At 33.0% G+C, this 16,537-nt stretch overlaps 1 protein-coding gene and 3 long non-coding RNA genes across 5 annotated transcripts; 2 read left to right on the top strand and 2 right to left on the bottom strand.

The window, feature by feature from the left end:
- The first annotated feature begins 2,338 nt into the window (after positions 1-2,338).
- Positions 2,339-11,425, top strand: LOC109588274 (uncharacterized). The gene is made up of 5 exons (XM_020004450.1): positions 2,339-2,745; positions 10,245-10,317; positions 10,424-10,563; positions 10,609-10,745; positions 10,871-11,425. Exons 1-5 carry the CDS (start codon positions 2,522-2,524, stop codon positions 11,281-11,283), a joined length of 987 nt encoding a protein of 328 aa, XP_019860009.1. The 5' UTR covers positions 2,339-2,521; the 3' UTR covers positions 11,284-11,425.
- Positions 11,426-12,343: 918 nt separating this feature from the next.
- LOC109588275 (uncharacterized) lies at positions 12,344-13,151 on the bottom strand. Its single transcript, XR_002188052.1, has 2 exons — positions 12,482-13,151; positions 12,344-12,436 (listed from the first exon to the last, which is right to left on the bottom strand). It is a non-coding gene; the product is annotated as an uncharacterized LOC109588275 (long non-coding RNA).
- A 1,119-nt stretch (positions 13,152-14,270) lies between these two features.
- LOC109588277 (uncharacterized) lies at positions 14,271-14,721 on the top strand. The gene is made up of 3 exons (XR_002188056.1): positions 14,271-14,425; positions 14,486-14,550; positions 14,609-14,721. It is a non-coding gene; the product is annotated as an uncharacterized LOC109588277 (long non-coding RNA).
- Positions 14,722-15,479: 758 nt separating this feature from the next.
- LOC109588276 (uncharacterized) lies at positions 15,480-16,497 on the bottom strand. Of its 2 annotated transcripts, XR_002188053.1 has the most exons (6): positions 16,385-16,497; positions 16,261-16,325; positions 16,138-16,202; positions 15,700-15,784; positions 15,579-15,641; positions 15,480-15,520 (listed from the first exon to the last, which is right to left on the bottom strand). It is a non-coding gene; the product is annotated as an uncharacterized LOC109588276 (long non-coding RNA). The 2 variants fall into 2 exon arrangements; XR_002188054.1 differs by lacking the exon at positions 15,579-15,641 and having other exon boundaries at positions 15,495-15,520.
- Between the last annotated feature and the right edge of the window lie 40 nt (positions 16,498-16,537).

The raw sequence follows: 16,537 nt of genomic DNA, 5'->3' as shown, positions 1-16,537 counted from the left end.
TATGCTTCCTGTTCCTCAGGCTCAGTTAATGAAATCTGATTTTAGAGCTTTTGGTCGTGCATTAGCTGACAAATGGCAAGCAACTTGCCAGCGTAATCTCTCTTCAACTGTTAGTGGCCCAAATGGCTTGTGGAAACAAGCAATAATACTGGATCCTTTCCTTAAATCTGTGCAACCACAACTCATTGACAATTACACTCAGCTGTTTGGTTTAGTCACTGACATATCTAGTATTAAGGACGAGTTTACTATGTACTTACGAGAGCCTGTACCTGATAACCCAGACCTAACAGCAATGCAGTACTGGAGTAATGTGAAACAGCTATACCCACAGCTTTCTCAAGCTGCATTGGAATTACTCTCTATTAGTACAGAAAGTGTAGATGTAGAACGTAGCTTTAGTAAATTAAGAAAGCTACAGCATCCTACAAGATCATCTGTCTGCTGAAGTTCTTCGAATGAACATGACACTTTACTTTAATCAAGACATTCAGGGACACTTTTGTAATTATTAATTTTTGTCAAGTGTAAAGTGTAATATTTTGAGTCCGTACTTTTTGTAAATTTTTTTGATGAGTATTTTGAACCCGATTTTGTGATTACAATGAGAGTTTAACCCGATTTAACTACTTTTGTGTTAAGTAATAACATAACCCGAAAAAGTCACCCCGAAATTATATTTTTTAAAAACCCGAAAACTATGAGGCCTACTTGTGAAGCCTGGACAACTACTTTAATAAGCTAGTGACTGCCTATTCATTCTGGCTAGCATAGCTAGGGGGCTCATGTTTTGCATTCTACTAGTTTATCAATTAAAGTCAAGCTAACTCATGGCCACATGCCATGCATCATATTGGGGTGCAATAGTGTTCAGATTTTACCTGGCTCACGTTGCAACCTTGTTATGACAATCACTACCAAGAAAACTCAAGTCCAATCCTTGTTCAAAAATAAATTTGAAGATCAAAATCAATTCTTCTTCATTCGAATACTTTACCTACCTCATTACACCATTAAAAATTAAAAGTGTAATAGTTTCATGCCTGTATCAATTCAACATCTAGTTTTCCAACTCAAGTAAATTGTTACATTAAAGTTTAGCATAAGCCTGGGCAATCACAAGAAGCATGACCACCAACAGTGATTGGTTTCTTTTCCTTTTGTAATGAGTGGCATGTCTGTGAAATTGCTATGTGAAAGTAACTGTTGGTTAGACTATTTCATGGTCCTATTTATTTAATTTCTTAATTTTTCCGTGTTTTTAATTTAACAATTTGATCTACGAAGTTAAATTTAAATTTTATTAAAAATTTTTGCAGTATAAAGTAAAGCCACTTAAAATAACCCATGAATACACACTGCCAGGTAGCATTTGAAGATTCTGGAAATCTGGACCTCTTTTATTGGAGAAAATAGCCATCAAGCATGATAGACAGATATTAAGGGTGGAACATCTTCCATAGAAAATTTGAAACGTTTTTATTAGCTATGTGTTGGAGGGATGGTCACCTGTGAAGCTACTGGTACATGAAGGCACTGAACCGATTTACCTCGAGGAGGTCTTGATTCCCTGTTTACTAAAATACAGGGTGAAGAAAGGGATTTGTCTACGTTGAAACAACTGACTAAAGTCAACACTGATCATTAATTTCAATAATTATTTATTTATGTTCATATTTGTGTAAGAACTTCCAGTAAACTATATATAATGTAGCTTTACACTTAGTTCATCTTTATTACTGCAAGCTTTAATCTCTTGATTGTCGTCATCTCTACTTCATAATATGCATCTTCACTTTGTTGGGTTCACCTATTCACAGCTAACCTTCTCAGTCATTATTGGCTTACCAACTTCAATACACTGGCACTAGCAATGAATCCATTAAAATGATATCAGAGCAAATAGCCACATTAACATACCATTGAGCTTCCAAGCACTTCTTTTTGCTGTAGACAAGTCAATTGGTTTTAGTTCTTTTATAATACAAGACTTAAGTTGATCTACTATTTCATTGGCGTACCAACTTTAGTTAGTAAGGATTTAAGCACAGATTGGATGTTGTTACTTGTCATCATTGGTGTTAATTGACATTTGACATAATCAAAAATGGCCAATGCAGCATCTATAAATTTATAATACTTACTTTATAACTGAAAAGCAAATATTAGCATTTTAGTATCATCTAAAAGGCCTATGAATATACTTTATTTCAAAGTAACAGGTATGTTTGCCTATACAAGCAAAAGAAGACAGATTTGGCCAACAAATAGCAATAAAACACTAAACAAGAAAGAAAGCTAGAAGACTTGATTTGGCCAGGCATACATGTACTCTGGTTTTAGAAATAGCTTTTCTTCTAAATCTAATTGCTGTGCCAAATATAGAGTATATTTTACCTGTTTTAAATTAAAGGCTTATTATTAGTCCTAAAACTAGAGTTATTTCAATAATAAGAACCTGAACAACACCATTCTGAATATCTTTATCAAATTCTAAATAAGTATCCTTTTATTTTTAGGGATGGCATCTAACAAAAAATTTAGTGTTAAAAGCATCAAAGATTTTAACCCTAACGACAACAAGTTTCTTGTCGAGTGGGAATCAAGTCATGATAACTCCTGGGAGCCATTGACTAATCTGTTTTGTCCAGATCTCCTGTTACAGTTTGAGGCACGGAGAGTCAGTCCAAGATCTCAAAACCCCAAGCAAATTGTTACTCTCGATGGATGTATTGAAGCTCAATGGTAATTTGAAATTTAAAATGTATTAATTTTTTGTATTATATGCTGTTGTTCATAGCCTAAAATTACTTTGAAACAATGTTACGACATACTTAATTTGATTTGCCATTTATTGAATTACATGTAATTGGACAGGGTTTATTTCCCACAGAAAACTGGCCAAAGCATCATGTTAGACAATTATCAAAAATTGGGTAAAAATTCGTACTGTGTAGCATACATGGAGTTGATTACATTAAAATGTAATGTGCCGTAGGGCGCCTTTTTCAAGGGCTGTAAATTTCGTGAATTAGCCCATAAAATCAATTTTGGGAATTTAAGTTTTGTGAATTTATGCCTTCTGCCTTCTTGTATGATTAGAATTTGATTTTTGCGAAAGTAATTTTTGAAACTCTTCATGAAATTTGCCAAATGTATAGCCCTTGAAAAAAGGCACCCTATGGTATTACAATTACTATAACCAGAAAATTTTTCATATTACTATAAATTACTTAACTAAAGTTATATTACTATTACTTAACTTTTAATTCCTATTACTAGTACCATTATGACTTTCTTATTAGTAACGGAATAGCGTTACTAAAACCCCCCCTTAAAAATGGCTGCCACAACTTTTGCAGCCTTGCTATACCGGGAAAATGAGCAATTATGCTTACCAAATTTATTAGAGGGCCTTCCAGACTCCAATAGTATCACTGGCGTTACTCTAAACCTTTTCTGAGAGGAAATCTAAAAATCGGCGAACCAGCCGTTTTTTTTTCGCCACCTTTTTTCATCATCATCATCGTCAAGAAGTCCTGTCAATCCTGTTTTTCGTCTATATCTCGCATTGGTTGATGCTACAAGGATAATCCTTACAACAATGTACTCCAACAGCAGGTCCACATCCCATGAGATCATTCTTCGAGTAAGGATTAAGTGATACTATTGACTGCTGAATTGTACCATCTTAGCTGCATGCTGCCATTTTGTTAATTAAAGAAGGATGTGCCAAAAAATTTGGGTGTGGCCGCGCATGCTCAGATTTTAGAACTGGAAAATCAAGCAATTTTTGTACCAAGCTATGCTTGAAATCAGACTTGGGGTCAATTACAACTTTTCAATTACAATTACACATTTATATATGTAAATTTGTTCCAAATAGCCTCAATTAAAATTACAATTACATTTCAGGTCTCTCAACTCAATTACAATTACAATTACATTATAATTACAGTTTTAAATCATGGTTACAATGTATAAACATTAATGACTCAAATAGATTATTACTGAGACGACACCGTTCTGGCCTAAAAATTTTTCCTCCTATACTAAAAAGCCTTTCTACAGGTGCTGATGATGCATGAACAGCTAAGTAAACAGTGGCTAGTTTAGCAAGGATTGGATATTTGTCCTTACTTGTTTTCCAAAACCCAAGAACATCAATATCGTCATCATCAGAAGCAATGCAAGGAATTGACAAATATGCACTGATCTCAGATGATACTCCAACTTGGTTTGCCTGAGTCCAGTAGGTAGCACTAGACCGGTCTTTCATAAATCCTAAGCCTGGTCTAGCCCTCTTTGTAGGAGGAGGAAGATCAGCTCGCATCTCAGCCTCAGGTGGAGAAATTTCTTCTGCCTTTGTTAACAGTAACACCTTTGTGCTCTCCAATTCTTCATCAGGGCACCAATCAAGTTTGTATCTTGGATCTAACACTGTTGCCAATTTAAATATTTCGAACTTGGAAAGCCTTTCATCCACTGCGTTCTTAAGAGAAGTAACAAGTCGGCTTTTATTGCTAGTTTTTCAAGCTGTTCACGAAGAGATCGAACACATATGATGACCTCACTACCTGTAACAATATTTTGTCCCTGAGCAATATTTGTTGCTTCTTCAAAGGGACTCAAAATCTCACACAAATCTTTCATTTCATGTGCTTTAGGCTTATCTAAGAAATCTATTTGTTCCATAATATCATCGGAACTTGTACAACACTTCTGATCATTTTGAGTTGACTGTTCCACCTAGTAGCATTAGCAAGTTGTAGTTTATTGCATTTCTCTAACAGTTCAGAAGCAAGATGAGATTTCCTGACAAAAGACACTAATTTTGAAACTTTGCTGAATTCACTGTCCTCAACTGGCCAGCATCCTTAAGTCCATCCTTTACAGTAGAGTGTGTGCGAAGCAAGGTATTCTGTCAGGAACAGGTGTTTCTTCTGCTGCAGACAGGATACTACCTTGAACAAATCCAGCCAAATCCAATGTCATAGGTTCAAATCATCTACTTCCTCCTCATCCCCTACTTCTTCCTCATCCTCTACATCTTTATCATCCTCTTCATTAGCATACCCGGTAAAGAGAAGGCTTTTACCATGTTAGCAGCACTGTCAGTAATGACTGCTGTGATTTTATTATGAACACTATATTCTGTTACAATTTGGTCATATTGCTGATTATTACATTCTCCAGTGTGCGATCCATACACCCTTCGACATGTTAGCAACACAGACAGAAGTTCTCAATAAAATGTACAGTAATATCAATGAAAGACCTCATATCTCTACTGGACCACAGATCTATTGTTAGACAAACTCCATGTGCTTCTTGAAACTTGAGCTTCATCTTTTGATGAATGTTGGCACATAGAATGAGCTTTGTGCATAAATGCTTTCTGCTAGGCATAGTATAAGCTGGCTGGGCCTTTTCTATTACTTCCCTAAACGCACCACTTTCCACAAGGGAAACAGGTAGTAAATCCTTAGCAATAAAGGAGACAATAGATTGTGTGAGAGAGATTTGTCCGTCATCATTGTGGTGCCATTTCCTTAGTGCAGTTGTGTACTCGGTAACTTTAGCTTGTGTTGCTGGACTGCACTTACTAAGACTTTTATGTATTTCAGGATGTTTCCTCTAAAATGAGACATATTTAAGTGCCACATTCTGATAAAAATGCTGCCTAGCATACCTTCAGATGAGTAATAAAGTTTGAAGTTGCCTTATAAGATCCAGACACTTTAACTTTACAGTGCTTACAAAGTGCTTTGAAGTTTGTAAGAGGAGCATCAGTATTATCAGCTTCAGGTAGGTTGTAATGATCAAAAACAGGAGAATTTGCCATGACAAAGCTTAACACATGTGAAACTGAGACAATCACATGACTTTACAGGTGGAATATGCATGCATCAAAAGTCTATGGTTTAATTATCTCCTTTCGTGTAAATGTGCCTTGTAATTTATCATTAGTTACAATTACAATTACAATTACAGTCCACGAAATATATATCAATTACAATTACAATTACGTAATTGTAATTGTAATTGACCCTTAAATTACAATTACAATTGTAATTGACCCCAAGTCTGCTTGAAATCAACTACAATACTTAGTGGAGGTTTCCACCTAAGAGGAGGTATTAATCCTACATGTACATGTTATTGTTTTATTAAGTGTGCCATTTTATTTTATTAAAAAAACGCAAACTATATGCAATGGTAATATGAACTTGACAACAGCATGGAAGAACAGGAATAGCTACAGGATTGCAGGGCTCTCAGCTCACAGCTTCTCGATCAAGGACTTGTGTCAAGACTAGTATTAATTACCCGCGCCCACGCGTAGGCGTGGAAGCGAGGGTAAAGCAGTCGTAATGTCTGTGTGTGTGTGTTCGCTTGACCTCCACTTTTAAACTGACACTACTTTCTTGTCTATTTCTGGAGAGTCCTATAATCAACTCTAGCCATTGAAAAAGTTATTCCTCGTCCTGAGAATGCTTATTTTGTGTTTTCCATGGAACAAGAAGCTGGCAAAGTCGCCAAATGTAGGTTGGTTTCCCTGCAGTTTTTTCATGGTTAAACCAAAAGAGCAACTTGGCAGTTAAAACAATAAAGCAAAGCATAGCCCACATAGCCTACCTTGTGAGTTTACATGAGGCTCTCTTCTCCCGAAGTAGCGGCCAGTGTCCGTAAACATCAGGGACTCAATAGACGTTTGTATGCAACAAATAGAGCCTAACAAATGTATGCTAAACTGTTTGGAAAACAAGAAAAACTAATGCTTTCTTCACCACTTTGGGCCATGTGCCACCATTACTGTGTGTGCGGGTGGAGCATGGCTTGATTGAGCCACACTTTCATTGCAGCCACACCTTGACATTGCAAACATTCTGAAGCTTCTTCTCTGTCTCAAACATTCACGAAGTTTTACTAAATCTCTTACATGCTGAAGCTTCTTCTCTGTATCAAAACTTTCATTAATTAATTTACTGAAACTGTTACATACAGATTGTGGCGAGGGTATGCACTTTAGTGCTCTCGTTTAACTTATCATCAGTATAGTAGATATTCCTTCAGCTTCTCTCATAAATGCTATAAAGTCATACAATGATAATAATAATAGAACATAAAAAATTTAAAAAAACAGGACGAAGTAGGTTTCTAGAGCAAATTCGTAATAAAGTAATAGAAACAAGGGTAAGTAGGATTTCAAAAGACCAACAAAAGAAAATCCTACTCTCTTGACACAAATTGCACTCTACATTGTATGTTTCTATCCTAGCATTATAGATCACCTTGCAATGTAGAGTAGAATTTACGTCACGGGAGTAGGATTTTTATTTCATATTTCTGTTGGTCGTTTGCAATCCTACTTACACTTGTTCCTATTACTTTTTACGAATTTGCTCTAGAATCCTACTTTATCTTCCTTTTTTAATTTTTTATGTTCTTGTTTGTGTTGATTTTTTATTCTTTAGTTGTCATTGTAATACTTATTTATTTTACACAAACAATATTTTATTTGTTATTACTATCATTGTTATTATTTTCATTTTTATTATGAAAGTTTTTATGAGACACGGCATTGATATTAGTGTTGTTCCAGTATTCATGTATAATTTTAGTTATAGTTATAGTTAAAATACAATAAATTAGGCAAATTATAGTATAGTATCAGTATTTGAAGAATAATTCTAGTATAGTATTAGTTATAGTATTATTTACCCAAATAATTATAGTATAGTATAGTTTTAGTAACAGTGAATATTATAATTGTAGTATAGTATTAGTTTTAGTTTTGATTACTAAAATTGCTGTATTTTAGTGTAGTACTTATACTATAAAAGAAATTTACTTAGTTCTAGTATTGTATTAGTTTTAATACTATCATATTTATGAATTTAATCATTATATTAACCAAATTGTATGTGCTAAAGCCACTAAGTTACCATGTGATTTCAATAGAGAAGGTTTCATTACATGTTTAGGTGTTAATCTGTTAGTCTACTTTGTGCCAATGTTAGCATAGTATCCATTCAGTACTACATTTAATACTATAATACAAACTTTTGTTTTAGTACTAATTATAGTATAGTTTAAGTACTAGTACTAATACTAAAATTATTTATAGTATAGTATCCATAAAGAAAATAAAATTTTAGTATAGTATTAGTTCTAGTATTTGTGAATGAAATAATTTTAGTAAAGTGATTGTTATAGTATCTGTGAGTGAATTAAGTTTAGTATAGTAATAGTTATAGTACCAAAATACTAGAACAGCACTAATTGATATTATGTTGAAAGAATATCTACTATACTGATGATAAGTAAAATTAATGCTAGTCTTGACACCATTCTTTGTTCAAGAAGCAGTGAGAGCTTTCATCTTTGGATGATCTATTCCTATCATGGTGTTGTCAAGTTGAATGTTCATAATTAATCATTGCATATTAGCTATAACATTCAAATTAATAACTAGTCACACACTTAATGAAACAATTATATGCAAGATAAATACCTTTTCTTAGCTGGATACCTCCACCAAGTATTGCAATTGATTCCAACCATAGGTAGTTAAAAATAAATTGCTTCTTCAGAGCTGCAGATCTAAGCATCGACCACACCCACATTTTGGAGCACATCCTTTTTTAATTAACAAAACCAGCTAAGATGGTGAAATTCAGCAGTCATGGCATCACTTTTTCTTTCTTTGAAGAATGATCTGATGAGACATGCATCTGCTCATAGCCATTTGGAGTAGAATGGTATAAGAATTAATCCTGTAGTACCAGCTAATATTGAAATACGCCTTGCAAACTGAATTGACAGGACTTGATGAAGATGAAGATGAGAAAAGGTGGCTGAACAAAACGGCCATTTTGCCGATTTTTGACTTTACTCTTAGACAAGGTTTAGAGTCATACTAGTGTTATAATTGGAGTCGTCAGATCAAGATAATGTCCTCTAGGAAGTCTGGTAAGCATAGGAGTAATGCTGCAAATGTTGTGGCAGTCATTTTGAAGTGGGGTGTATCCTACTTAGTAATGGTACCACGTTACTAATAAAGAACAGTATTGTTTGTGTAAAATCAATAAGTATTACAATGGCAACTAAAGAATATTACAATATTAAAAAAATAACACAAACAAAAACAAAAAATTTGAAAAACATCTTCTAGAGCAAATTTTTAAAAAAAGTGATAAAAACAAAGGTAAGTAGGATTCTGAACGACAAACAGAGACACGTTACGAAAATTCTACTCTCATGACCAAATTCTACTCTACATTGCAAGGAGATCTAGATAATAACATAAAACGTACAATGTAGAGTAGAATTTGCTGTAGGACTTTCATTTTGTATTTTTGTTGATTGTTCGGAATCGTACTTACCCTTGTTTCTATTACTTTCTGACGAATTTGCTGTAGAATTTTACTTCATCTTGTTTATTTATTTTTTAATGTTTTTGTCATAATTGGATTATACCTGAAGATACTTGTACATACATGTAAATAAAAGCTTCTGATATAACAACATGCACTCCACAGATGACTAAGCAACATGAATAGAAGCAAAGTTTAGCCTGGCAGTGGCATTGACAACTTGACACTTAATGCATAATTTCCAATGCAATTATTATTACAGACTTTCTATTTCATATTGCAATTGCAATGGATTTTGTTTTTCAATTACTAATATATTACTATTACACAAATATTTGTAATCATTACTATTACTATTACATATTACCCCATGTCTGCTGTGAAAGGTATTTCAAAAAAATCACAAGGAGAAAATTCTTCAGTTTTATACCATTTCATGATATGCATACATGTTTTCTATGTTATGTAGAGCTGATATCAATCAAAATCAGATTTTTGTTATTTTTAGAAGTGCTATAGTGCTTATGAATATGTTGTACATAGCATGCATTGTGGTAAATCCTCTCAATAATTCTTTTATAATTCCTTCTGATTTAATAAAAATTGTATGATTATTTTGAAGTAGAACAACAAAAACATGGTCAGTCAATTCAGTGAAATTGCCAATGCTGTACGGTTATTTGGGGCTCTGGCTGTTAATTGATGGGAAAATTTTAGCAATGTTATTACAACATGTCATTTAGCAACATAAAGCTTGCACCCAAAGACCTAGAAGTTCAAAAGTTAATCGTGATCAAAACACCGACTATTAATTTACCAAAATGCTTTATACATGTCTTTGTAGTAATCTATATTTTTCTGTAGGAGTGATTCTGACATCCATATCTTGCAAGTAAACAAGAAAGTCCTTGAACTAGTTCAAGAAGGACATAAAGTGGTGAGTATGATAATGTAATAGTATTAAGTTTAATACCACTAGGCATTTCTGTATTATACAGGTATTGTTGAGAAGTATACTCAATAATCTCTTTACAAATTTTTAGGTATCAACGGAAAGATTGCTTGATGAAGGTTGTGTTGTACCCTCTGGTTTTCATACTATGCGGGAATTGGAAACTTTGTGTCCCCAATTCAAAACCTTTCAAACTTCTGCCTTCCGTCTACAGAAGTTTTCATTACCAACGTAAGTTGTTTCCCAGTGCATAACCATTCATAATTATAATTACAGGTTACCGGCTTCTTGTGTTATTAGCAATGATATCATTGGGCCTATGAGATCTCAGTTGCGATATGTCTCACAGAGTTGTGAAGAATCTATGAGTTTCTTCGTTGTGCAAGCCTTAGTCACCGGGCTGGAGCTTCTTGGTTAGTATTAAGTTTCCAGCAGACTATTTTATATGAAACGTTTCAGAAAAATCATTATCGTCAAATGAGTTAGCATTATGATAAACTGACTACAATTGCCATTTCTCCTTTTAATTTCATTTTAGATAAACGTTGTTTTACTATTCAGCAGCAAAAGGTTATCACGAAAGATTATAAGGAAGACATTGCAATTATCCATCTTGCCGATCAACACTCCGTTGTGGCTTTAATAGAGGTGGCGTTTTCTGTCAATCCTTCTCTGTTAAAGGTACTGCCAAGTAAATTGGCTGAGTGTTTATTGTATGCATATTACGAGTTAAAGAAGGGGGAACGTGAAAGTTTCACTATATACTCAGCTTTAACTGATTTCTATACCTGGCATATATTCGAAGTGAAAATTCAAAGATATGTCCCAAAATTGAAAATAGAGAAATACTATACGATTCTGCACTCAGTCTCTGAAGTAAATGTAAGTGCTGACAGTTTGAAACTACTTCTGGCTGACATTATAAAGTTTCTCGTACTCTGTTGCAATTAGTTGTAGTAATTTGTACTAGTGAATCCATAATAATTACTATGCCTTTCAATATAAGATGATATTTGTGTGTTATGTTTTAATGATGAAGTGTTGTCCAATAATAAATAGTACTTGTTTTGCAAACATTATTCTTCTTTCAGTAGAACAGAGTCCCCTCTGCACTTTAACAATCAAAGTGTTCCTCATACGCTTGCAAGTTAGAGTGTACAGAAGTACAAGTATATATGAGTCACTTGAAGTGTACTGTGCACACTTAATTACACGCGTATGTCAATTTATGACATTTTATTTTAATGAAACAAAATTACAAGTGTAATGATGCTTACTATATGCACTAAAACCTATACTTTATGCACCAAAACCTATACTTTATGCACCAAAACCTATACTTTAATGGCCCACACATAACCATAACCATCAAATAATGGTTATCCATGTCGGGTATTAATAAAGTGTAGGGGTAATACTGCAAGAGGGATAATTCTTAGAAAGAGAAGAGTGATGATCTTAATCAGGACAGCAATGCCATCTTGAGACATCTTTGGTGCAAGTAGCAGATCCATAATAGTTAGTAGTCTCAGGAAGTTTTGCCATCTTAAATCAGATTCAGGAATTTTATCTCTAATCATTATTGGTAACAGGCTACATAGGCACCACATTTGAGCAGCTATGACAAATTAGGCATAACCATTATTTGATGTGCATAAAATTACATGTAACCACCTTTTTGCTTGTAGATTTGCTTTTGAAATCCCAATAAGTTTGTCCCGAACATCAATTGGCGAATATGGAAACATGCAAATGTAGTCATTTAACTCTGTAGTTCTGTATTCAAATTTAGTACTTTTATTTTTCATAACAACTGATGTGCATGCCTACCTATTGATGTCACACAACTATCAGGATTGTACTGCTACCTTCCTGCAATCTCTGAATTGAGCCAATGGGTAAATTCCCAATCCTGGATCAATGTCTCAAAGGATTTTTCTTAGACAGCTTTTGACTTTTCTAGCATTAGCTCATGGACTGCAGTAAAGTACCGCATAGGTTGGTACAACTGAGTATGATACTAAAACATGATGAATCAAAAATAAAAATTAATGGATTATTATACATGCACAATGTCATGCTGATCTTGATGTCTTTAATTTGACTACATTAAAAGAACATAAAAAGAGAAAATATAAATTGACGTCACTAAAATGCAAGACTTATCATATCCTGAGCTTGGTGGTGCATTGAGAGATTTACTATACATATAGGAAACAAAAAGGACAAAGAGAGGGAGGTATATAGAAGCATTTCAAATTAAGTACACTGTAATATTAATTATGTGCTCAGAATGTAATAGTAATTTAATGGTAGTTACCTTATTGGAGTGGATATACCAGCAACAAATAGTATTTCAATAAATAAATCATGCAGTGATTAGTGGCCATTAGCCAGTGACAAACATTTTTCCATACTTGTCTAAATCTGAGAACTAAATGTGCCACAAACTGAATGTATAAATGAGACAGATGTAGCAAAAAGAAAGATGGTGTAGACAGTTAAACCGTAAACTGTGAGGCAATAAATTAGGAGAGGGTATGGGTGTAGTGCATGTTAACAGGTTTTATAACAGTAAATTTCTCAAATTTTTCATAAAATACCCATACTAAAGAAACAGTAAGGGGCTTTGCCCATGCACTATAGCCATGCAATCATCACAAAAATTTGGCTATATAACTTTAATAATAGTTCAACTACGACCCAACTGCAGACATATTTCATCCCTATATGTATAATGGGCGGCTTTGTACAAATTTCATCAAAAATGGTTAGGAGAGAACTCACAATTATTATTATTTTTCTGATACATACACATGTTCTTATGTTGCATAGCCAATATTAGATTTTTTACAAAGTTGTAAGTTGCTCAAAATTTAGTCATGCATGTATACATGTACAATGTAGTAAACTAGTAATGTACATGTGTCTTTGTACAAGCAGTGCTTGTCAACTCATGAAGCATGCTGTTTAGCTCACTTAGCATGCCTGATGAGAGACTATGTATATGTAACATAGAGAAGGCTAGAGACACAAAGGGAAAAAGCTGCAATGGGCATGGGATATTGAGTAATAATTACTGAAAAAATGACATACTTTGAATTAATTGCAATAGAAAGCATAACAGTAAAAGCAGTAATTTTGTGCTGTAGTTAGTTAAATGCTTTTAGCACAGATGTGACACAGCAATTACAATGATCTATCATATTATAACTAATAAACATAATGCTGAGAAGGGTTTTGAATATTTATAAATTATTGCTTAATTAGGTGACACTAATGGTAATATTATTGGAATGGTTTGTGTTGTAGCAGTAACAGTATAATAGTAAACATTGCTGGCATTGGTGTTACACTTGCATACATAACATAGTGATATATACTGTAAGACATTTGACCACTTCACCCTCATGCCTGCCACACAAACACAAGGCATGCTAATACTTTACTTTACAATTTATTTACAGAAAACTGTTGTACAGCATTAGGATTCAGAATGAGGAAGAGTACGAGTGTTATAGGCAATGGTTCCATTCAACGTTTGGTGTACATTAACTACAAGGTTACTAAACTCTTCCATCCCCATTTACGTAGGCTACTTTTGGAGTGTTTGTAATATAGCAAAGCTCATTTTATATTGATTTGTATCATGCTGATTCAATACAATACAAGACTTTTCTTTTGAATTTCAATGTAAGTTATCATCAAATTTTTGTTACTCAAGTTTGTTTCAATAAAACTGTATTAAAGGAAAATTTACTTTTTGTTGCACATTTAAGGTAAGTTTTACTAATAATGAGAACACAATACACATAACAATCTTTTGTATACTCCTAAAGGCTGATCCTGACACTGGACAGTTAATGCCATATGTTAAAACAGGAAGTGCTGTATAAACCAATGGCCACCATTTACTTAATGTAAGAATAGAGCTATTCTTAAGTTAAGTAATTGGTGGCCATTGGTTTGTACAGCACTTCCTGTCTTAACTTATGGCCTCACTTTATGTTAACTGTCCAGTGTGAATCAGCCTTAACACAACAAGCAAAACAACTGTATAACAACAGTAAAGACACTATGCTACACTATTAAGGTAAGTTTTACTAATAGTAAGAACACAATACACATTACAATCTTTTGTATACATAACTAGATACTCCTAACACAAGAAGCAAAGCAACTATATAACCGTAAAGGACACTACGCTACACTATTAAGGTAAATTATACTAAAAATAACTAAGCAATACACATTACAATCTTTTGTATACAATTAGATACTCCTAACTCAGCAAGCAAAACAACTGTATAACAGTAAACTACTATGCTACACTTTTAACTTTATTTTATTCTATTTTCACAACTTAAGATTATTCTGCTCTTAATATTATTATTGTTATATTGTTTTTCTGAAAAATATTGTTGTTGTTTTAATTATAAAATAATAATAATAATAATAATAATAATAACAACAATGATCACAATAATTATTATAATATTCCTTTACTACTTCACAACAATAGATAAACAAGTACATGTATAATTAATAATAACAGCATCAATAATAATAATAATAATAATAATTGTAATAATAGTTTCTATTGTTATTATTCTTTAAGTTGTATTGATGAGTATGGTTAGTCATAGTAAAATTTGGAAATATGTATGAATTTTTATAGGAATGGTTCATAAGGTTATTCTCTTGACTTGTAATTGTGAACCTCTAGCTGTATCATTGGTTAGAGCCAGTTTTTGCCCAGCTACACCTACCAATCCACACATTTAATCTTCTTGAATGGGCAGAGGCTCTTATGGTTGAGTGTCAAGTAGCTCTGAGAGACTTTTGTACTTCTCTGCAGTACCGGTGTCCGATTGGCAGCTTTAATAGTGTAGCATAGTGTCCTTCACTGTTATACAGTTGCGTTGCTTGTTGTGTTAGGAGTATCTAATTGTTTACAAAATATTTTAAAATGTATTGTTTACTTATTATTAGTAAAACTTACCTTAATAGCGTAGCATAGTAGTTTACTGTTATACAGTTGCTTTGCTTGTTGTGTTAGGAGTATCTAATTGTATACAAAAGATTGTAATGTGTATTGCTTAGTTATTATTAGTAAAACTTACCTTAATAGTGTAGCTTAGTGTCCTTTACTGTTATACAGTTGTATTGCTTGTTGTGTTAGGAGTATCTAATTGTATACAAAAGATGGTAATGTGTATTGTATTGTTATTATTAATAAAATTTACATTAATATTGTAGCATAGTAGTTTACTGTTATACAGTTGTAATGCTAGTTGTGTTAGGAGTATCTAATTGTATACAAAATATTGTAATGTGTATTGTGTTCTTATTATTAGTAAAACTTACTAGCATAGTGTCCTTTACTGTTATACAGTTGCTTTGCTTGTTGTGTTAGGAGTATCTACCGTAATTCCTCTAAATATTCGACGCTCTAAATTCGAAAATAAATAATTATTTCAAATTTTCTGCCATAATTCATTCTAAAAATTCGTTTTAAATATTATTGTTCCACGTGGTTACTTCATCACTTACTTTTAAGTTGAATAGGAGAGAAGGATACATTGAATAGCCAGGTTAGCATGCAGCTGGTTTTGTGTATTAATGGATCTCTCCAAATTCGACAAAAATTATTAATTTAATAGCTTCATAACTACTTTCCCTCTAAAAATTCGTTTTTAAAATTACAACTAGCAAACTTGATGTGTTGAATTTTTAGAGGAATTACGGTAATTGTATACAAAAGATGGTAATGTGTATTGTATTGTTATTATTAGTAAAACTTACCTTAATAGTGTAGCTTAGTGTCCTTTAATGTTATACAGATGTATTGCTTGCTGTGTTAGGAGTATCTAATTGTATACAAAAGATTGTAATGTGTATTCCTTAGTTATTATTAGTAAAACTTACCTTAATAGTGTAGCTTAGTGTCCTTTACTGTTATAAAGTTGTATTGCTTGCTGTGTTAGGAGTATCTAATTGTATACAAAAGATTGTAATGTGTATTGCTTAGTTTTTTATTAGTAAAACTTACCTTAATAGTGTAGCATAGTAGTTTACTGTTATACAGTTGCTTTGCTTGTTGTGTTAGGAGTATTTAATTGTATACAAAAGATGGTAATGTGTATTGTGTTCTTATTATTAGTAAAACTTACCTTAATAGTGTAGCATAGTGTCTGCTGTATAC

The sequence above is a fragment of the Amphimedon queenslandica genome, unplaced genomic scaffold (assembly GCF_000090795.2).
Source record: "Amphimedon queenslandica unplaced genomic scaffold, v1.1 AMPQUscaffold_12195_Cont12703, whole genome shotgun sequence".
NCBI lineage: Eukaryota > Metazoa > Porifera > Demospongiae > Haplosclerida > Niphatidae > Amphimedon > Amphimedon queenslandica.
Note: the sequence above shows the minus strand (reverse complement) of the source record. Positions and strands in the feature narration are given on the sequence as shown.

Coding starts and splice junctions, on each gene's coding strand:
- LOC109588274 (XM_020004450.1), top strand. CDS start 2,522: ATGGCATCTAACAAAAAATTTAGTGTTAAAAGCATCAAAGATTTTAAC. Junction 2,746..10,244: donor GGATGTATTGAAGCTCAATG/GTAATTTGAAAT, acceptor ATTTTTCTGTAG/GAGTGATTCTGACATCCATA. Junction 10,564..10,608: donor CAGAAGTTTTCATTACCAAC/GTAAGTTGTTTC, acceptor TTATAATTACAG/GTTACCGGCTTCTTGTGTTA.